At 45.0% G+C, this 7163-nt stretch overlaps 1 protein-coding gene across 1 annotated transcript; it reads left to right on the top strand.

The window, feature by feature from the left end:
- Window positions 1–1850: 1850 nt before the first annotated feature.
- Window positions 1851–2789, top strand: LOC307100379 (olfactory receptor 7C2-like; the record flags this gene model as incomplete). Its single annotated transcript, XM_079772752.1, has 1 exon — window positions 1851–2789. The coding sequence occupies one exon, from the start codon at window positions 1851–1853 to the stop codon at window positions 2787–2789; it is 939 nt and encodes a 312-aa protein (XP_079628878.1).
- Between the last annotated feature and the right edge of the window lie 4374 nt (window positions 2790–7163).

The following is a 7163-nucleotide window of genomic DNA, read 5'->3' as shown; positions in this document are numbered from 1 at the left end:
TAACAGCACCTACTAAAATAAAAGATATATAAACCCTTTGACTGATCTAATTCACCTTTGGGAATTTACATCACAGAAATAAAATTACCAATTCATAAAACCAAAAGTAGTTTATTTTTTAAAAATTATATATCCTAAATTATGGTGAATGTAAAATTAAATCACAAAATGCTAGGTTTATTCCCATGAAAGAATAAGAATTCCAACTATTACCACAAATTTGAAGTGTTCTCAAAGTTCATACCAATACAATAAGACCTAAAGATAAATAGGTGTTGTAAATTAATATTATTTGGCGAAAGTAGGTAAATATTAGAGAAAATCTTTAAAGTATAGCATGGGAAATATAGTTAATAATATTGTATTATATATGGTGCCAGGTGGGTATTGAAAATAGGGAGAACGCTTTGTAAAGGATGGAATTGTCTAACCACTACTATGCTGTAAACCTGAAACTAATACAAAATAATATTGAATGTAAACTGTATTTGAATTTTTTATTTTCTTAAATCTTAAAATTAATCAGAAAATGCGTAGGACACCTTATAAATGCAAAAAAAATCAAAAGTTTTCCTAACATAATAATAATACCAGAGATAAAATGTAGAAGAGCATTATTCTTAATGGCATTATGCCTAAAATGCATCAAAATACTATGTAGAAATCCTGCCGTTTGCAACACCATGTATGAACCTGGAGGACACTATGCTAAGTGAAATAAGCCAGACATCAAAGGATAAATACTGCATTATTCCACTGATATGAGGACTCTAAAATAGTCACAAACACATAGAAGCAGGGGGAAGGGGGAGGGGAAATGGGAAATGGTTGCTCAATGGGTATAAAACTTCTGTTATGCAAGATGAATAAGTTCTAGAAATCTGCTATAGTGCGGTATTGTGCACTTTAAAGTGTCAAGAGGATAGATCACAAGTGTTCTTATCACACACACACACACACACACACAGAATACTTGAACATTTCTTAAGGTGATGGTTATGTTTATTACCTTGATTGTGGTGTTGGTATCATGGTTGTATGCATATGTTTAAACTTATCAAGATATATGGTATACATTAAATAGGTACAAATTTTTATAAATCTTATACCTCAATAAAGCTAAAAAGAAAAGATGAACTCATGTGAAAAACAAACTGAATGTTTAGAAGCATTAGGAGATCATATTTAAAAATTCAGTTTTTTATTTTATCTAGGAACACTAGTAATATACATGAAATGTAGACTATGATTAATAATAACATGGGTTATTATTTTTGTTAGCAGAAGGAGAACCCAAGGTCCAGAAGATCTAAGATACAGAAACCACAGCACAATAAAGGAACCTCTTAGTTACTGGAAGGTCTGCCTTCCAGAGTTAGGAAACTCCCCTTTCCTACAAGTACTGAGCAAAAAAGTGCCAGAGATGCTGGGAATGGGGTGACTGCTTAGGGATGCAGGCAACCACTGCTCAAGAAGTAGTCCTCGCCTTCGAGCATCAGAGTTCCTGAGAGGGCATGTTAAAGCACAGACACCGGCTCCACACCCCAAGTATCCCATTCAATAGGTCAGGTGAGCCCCAAAATGTGCATCCCTAACAGCTTACCAAGTGATGCTGGTCAGGGACCGCAACTTGAGAACCACTGGGCCTAGAGACAGACACTTTCCCAGGTAACAACAGTAACCACAATTTGCCAGCAAAGACAGCCAACCATTCATTACCTAAGATGAATGACTATGGTTTTCCTGGGTTTGGATTAAGGACATTTCTATCATTCCAAGGATTCCTTATTTGAAGTGAAATTTGTGTTGCTTTTTTTTTTTTCCTCCTTCTGGGCAAACCCAGCAGCTCTATGGAAAGAGGAAATGAAACAAGAGTCAGAAACTTTCTCCTCCTGGGATTCTCAGAGAAGCCGGACCTGCAGCCTCTCCTCTTTGGGCTGTTTCTGTCCATGTACTTGGTCACATTTACCGGGAACCTGCTCATCATTCTGGCCATCAGCTCCGACTCCCACCTCCACACACCCATGTACTTCTTCCTCTCCAACCTGTCCTTGGTAGACATCTGTTTCACCTCCACCACCGTCCCAAAGATGCTGGTGAACATCCAGACACAGAGCAGAGTCATCACCTATGAAGGCTGCATCACCCAGATTTTTTTTTTCCTTGTGTTTGGATGCTTGGACAATTTACTCCTAACCGTGATGGCCTATGACCGCTTTGTGGCCATCTGTCACCCCCTGCACTACACCGTCATCATGAGCCCTCGGTTCTGTGGACTACTGGCTCTGGGGTCCTGGTGCATCAGTGTTATAGGCTCCTTGCTTGAAACCTTGACCGTCTTGAGACTGTCCTTCTGCACAAACATTGAAATCCCACACTTTTTTTGTGATCTCCCTGAAGTCCTGAAACTCACCTGTTCTGACACCTTCATCAATTACCTGGTGGTATATTTTCTGACTATTGTCCTAGCTGTTTTCCCTCTCTCTGGAATCCTCTTTTCTTATGCTCAGATTTTGTCCTCCATCCTGAGGATTTCCTCAGCTGGCGGCAAGTACAAAGCTTTCTCCACCTGTGGGTCTCACCTGTCAGTGGTCTCCTTGTTCTATAGCACAAGTCTGGGGGTCTACTTCAGTTCTGCAACCACTTCATCCTCTAGGACAAGTTTGGTGGCCTCAGTGATGTACACCACGGTCACCCCCATGCTGAACCCCTTCATCTACAGTCTTCGGAACAGGGACATGAAGAGGGCTCTGGGGGGACTCCTTATCGGGAGTAACTGTCAGGGATAAAGCAGTTACAGGACTCCGGTGAGTAGCTGAGCACACAATACTGAGGACCAGAAATCCTGGCTTCTTTTATCCGATATTTTTCATTTTCTTTTTTTTTTTAATATGTTTAATTGATTTTTTTAGAGAAAGAAGAAGGGAGAGGGATAGAGAAATAAAAACATGGATGAGAGAGAAACATCCATCAGCTGCCTCCTGCACACCCCCTACTGGGGATCGAGCCCAAAATCCAGGCATTGTGCCTTGACCAGGAATCGAACCAGCAACTCAATCACTGAGCACACAGGCCAGGCCATTTTCTTAAATTTATATGTTTTAAAGCAAAACTTTCCTTGGGTCTTCTTTGTTCTCTCACTATTTTTCTTCAGGTCCTATCTTGGATTCTCTTTTTCACTTTACAACTAGTCATTTTAACTTTATATAAATAAAGCCTGGTGTTTTCTCAGTTACCTTAAGTAATGGTTTGGATTTTTTAAAAATATTAAGTCTCATACTGCATCTCCTATATGGAGACTCTGTGCCCTGCTTTGGTCACGGGGGTTCAGGATTATGGAGGTGGAGACAGAGCTTGGCTTGTTCCCAGGGCGCTGCCTGCTGAGCCAGGATCACTCCTAGGGCAGCTGCATTAACCTCCAGATGTGATGTCTAGGTTCCCTTGGTTCCCAGGTAACTCGTTAAGAAAGCCTCATTTCAATTCACCTATCACGTGCCCATATGTCTCTTTGCAGCCTACCACCTAGATTTCCAAAAGTGAAATGTAAGATTACATTTTTTTAAATTTGTCAACTTTTAAGATTACTTTCCTTGAAAGACTGAAGGAGGCAATGATAACCCTTTTTCCTCCAACATTGCTTTTGATAAGAGTTTGTCAATGTTATTAAAGTTAAATTGGAATTGATGTCAACTAACCAATAAGACAAAATAGAGCTCTCAAAAAAAAATGTCTCCGGCTTTTAAAATGTACCCTCAGAAGTGATGCGATGTGTACCTACTTTGGAAGCAATGTCCTGCAAACTCATTTACAGAGATGATTTCTGAGGTTATGTGAAATGCAGTCAAGTTGCAGAATATGAAATCAATATGTAAAAATCCACTGATCATATGAACTTGCAAAGAGAAGAGAGCCATCTACCAGCTAAGGAGCGAAGCCTCAACAGAAGCCAGTCCTGCTGACAACTTGATCTCAGATTTCCAGCCTCCAAAAGTATAAGAAAATTCATTTCTGTTATCTAAGCCTCCCAGTCTGTGGTACTTTGTCATGCAGCCCTAGCAAAGTAATATATCCTGCTCCTACAAGGAGCACACTGGAAACACAGACCATGGGGTGGTGTGAGGCCAGAGGCTGAATTTCTGCTTTTTTCCTGGGATCCCAGGCAAAGTTCCCCAGGGTCAAATGTGGAGTAGGGTGTTGTACAGTGTAAACCTCAAGAAGGCCTCCTTGTAGTTAACTGGGCACAAATTCATAACCAGAGGCCAGCAGCCATTGCTGACAGAGGCCTCCCCGGCACTGTGCATTTCAGGGAAAAGCCACAGACTGAGCTGCCAGCCTTCTGCACTGTGTTCCTGCCATCTGAGTCTACCCCTATAAGGTAGTTCCTGGTATCATCTTTCAATCCATGGGCTGAAACCTGCCTTATCTTGCAACTACACAGTTACATTTTCATTTGCATCTATACTGACCAATCAGAGCAGCTCCATGATGATCAATCAGAACACATGATGCTGACCAATCAGGATAGTGCTATTTGGACCAATCAAACTGTGCCCATTTGATTCCTCATTCACCTAAAAAATGGACCAATCAGAAACCAGGGCGGGAACTTTCTCTGTAAAAGGCAGACTCCCTTTGCCTCAGCAGACACACTTTCAATTTCCACCAGAGGCTGCATTTCCCCTATTTGCAAACTGTTCACCTCACCAAAGTCTCTCTTTTCCACACCTCAGATTGGGGACTTTTGTTAACAATAAGCAGAAGAGGCTCTTGCCTTTGCATGAATTATTTCTCGTCTCTGACCATAAATGTCTCCATGGTAACCTTTGAGCCCTTGGGATATCTTGCCTGATAAAAGTGTCTTTGGCCTGGCTGGTGTGGCTCAGTGATTGAGCATTGACCTATGAACCAGAAGGTCATGGTTCGATTCCTGGTCAGGGCACATGTCTGGATTGCAGGCTTGATCCGAGTAGAGGGCATACAGAAGGCAGCTGATCCATAATTATCTCTCATCATTAATGTTTCTATCTCTCTCTCCCTCTCCCTTCCTCTCTGAAATCAGAAAAAAATACTTTTTTAACAATTACATTATTTTTAAATCATAGGAAAATGTTTTATTTATTTATTTATTTATTTATCTTAATCCTTACATGAGGATATTTTTCCATTGATTTTTTTTATTTCTTTATTGATTAAGGTGTCACATATTTGTCCTCATCCCCCCATTCCCATCCCACACCCCTCCCCACAGATGCCCCCACCCCCCTGTTGTCCTTAACCATTGGTTAGGCTCGTATGCATGCACACAAGTCCTTTGGTTGATCTCTCCCCCCTACCCCCACCTTCCCCTACCCTCCCTCTGAGGCCTGACAGTCCGATCGATGCCTCCTTGTTTCTGGGTCTGTTCTTGTTCATCAGTCTATGTTGTTCATCATTTCCTCTAGATGAGTGAGATCATGTGTTACTAGAAATATACTTATAAGAACTGAATGTGAGACGAGCAATAATAGTTATGCAGACAGGCAAATGAATCAGTCTGTAGTGAGTTTCTTTCTGGACCAACAGTTCTTTTGAGACCCAATTTCAATGTCCACCAGTTCCTTATGTGTACATGTCGGCACTGACTTTTCAGCTCTGGATGGTGGACAAATGGTAGTAATGCAGGGGCGCGGCTTCACCCGGACTCAGGGGCACGCGGCCTCATCCGGACCTGGAACCCAGCATCACCCGGGCCACGGGGAGCATGGCCTCACCCGGACCCAGGTGCGCGCGGCCTCACCCGGACCCGGGCTCCAGCCTGACCCTGACCCAGGAGTGCGCAGCCTCCTCCAGACCCAGGGGTGCGCAGCCACACCCAGACCCGGGGGCGTGCAGCCTCAACCGGGCCCGGGATCCAGCCTCACCCAGACCCAGGGGCGCATGGCCTCACCCAGACGCAGGGGCGCGTGGCCTCACCCGGGCCCGGGACCCAGCCTCACCCGGATCCAGGGGCGCATGGCCTCACCCGGACCCGGGATCCAGCTTCACCCAGACCCAGAGGCGCATGGCCTCACCCGGACCCAGGGGCGCATGGCCTCTCCCAGACCCAGAGGCGCATGGCCTCACCCGGACCCAGGGGCGCATGGCCTCTCCCAGACCCAGGGGCGCGGCCTCACCCGGACCTGGGACCCAGCCTCACCCAGATCCAGGGGCGCACGGCCTCACCCGGACCCGGGATCCAGCTTCACCCAGACCCAGGGGCGCGTGGCCTCTCCCGGATCCAGGGGCGCGTGGCTTCACCCGGACCCAGGGGCACGTGGCCTCACCCGGACCCAGGGGCACGTGGCCTCACCCGGACCTGGGACCCAGCCTCACCCAGACCCAGGGGTGCGCAGCCTCACCCGGACCCAGATCCAGCCTCACCCGAACCCAGGGGCACGGCCTCACCCAGACCCGGGACTCCATTGATTTTTAGAACAAGTGGAAGAGAGAGGGAAAGACAGAGAAATAGTGATGTGAGAGAAACTCATGGATTGGTTGCCTCCTGCACCTGTCCCAAACAGGGCCTGGGCTGGGGAGGAGCCTGCAACCAAGGTACCTGCCCTTGACCAGAATCGAACCCAGGACCCTTCAGTCTGCAGGCTGACACTCTCTCCACTGAGCCAAACCGACTAGGGCAAAAAAAATTTTTTTTAATTTTTTTAAGTCTCTTTGTATGCTTGTAGTCTTGAGCTATGCCAGGTAGTCTATGCTGGCAGTGTAATATACAGCAAATGCCTGTTTTTGTTCACTGGACAATGCTGTATTAGTTTGATCTCTGGGGGAACTGAAGAATGAGTAATTAAGGTCAACAGGCACTTCACACCTACACAACAAACTCCCAATAAAAACCCTGGACACCAAGGGTCAGGTGAGATTCCCTAGCTGGCAATACTTTATGTGTTGTCATGCATTGTTGGTGGCAGAAAAAGTGCCAGCCACGCAATTCCACTAAGAAGGGACAACTGGAAGCTCCCATATGGTGTCCCCTGGACCCTGCCCCATGTGCTTCTTGCCTTTGCTGATTTTAATCTGTGTCCTTTCACTGCAATAAACCAGAAATGTGAGCATCGAAGCTTTCCTAAGTTTTGTAAGTCCTTTTAACCAATCATGGAACCTGAAAGTGGTCTTGAGGACCTCGCAACACA

This window comes from Cnephaeus nilssonii (genome assembly GCF_951640355.1).
Source record: "Cnephaeus nilssonii genome assembly, chromosome: 5".
Classification (NCBI taxonomy): domain Eukaryota; kingdom Metazoa; phylum Chordata; class Mammalia; order Chiroptera; family Vespertilionidae; genus Cnephaeus; species Cnephaeus nilssonii.
Note: the sequence above shows the minus strand (reverse complement) of the source record. Positions and strands in the feature narration are given on the sequence as shown.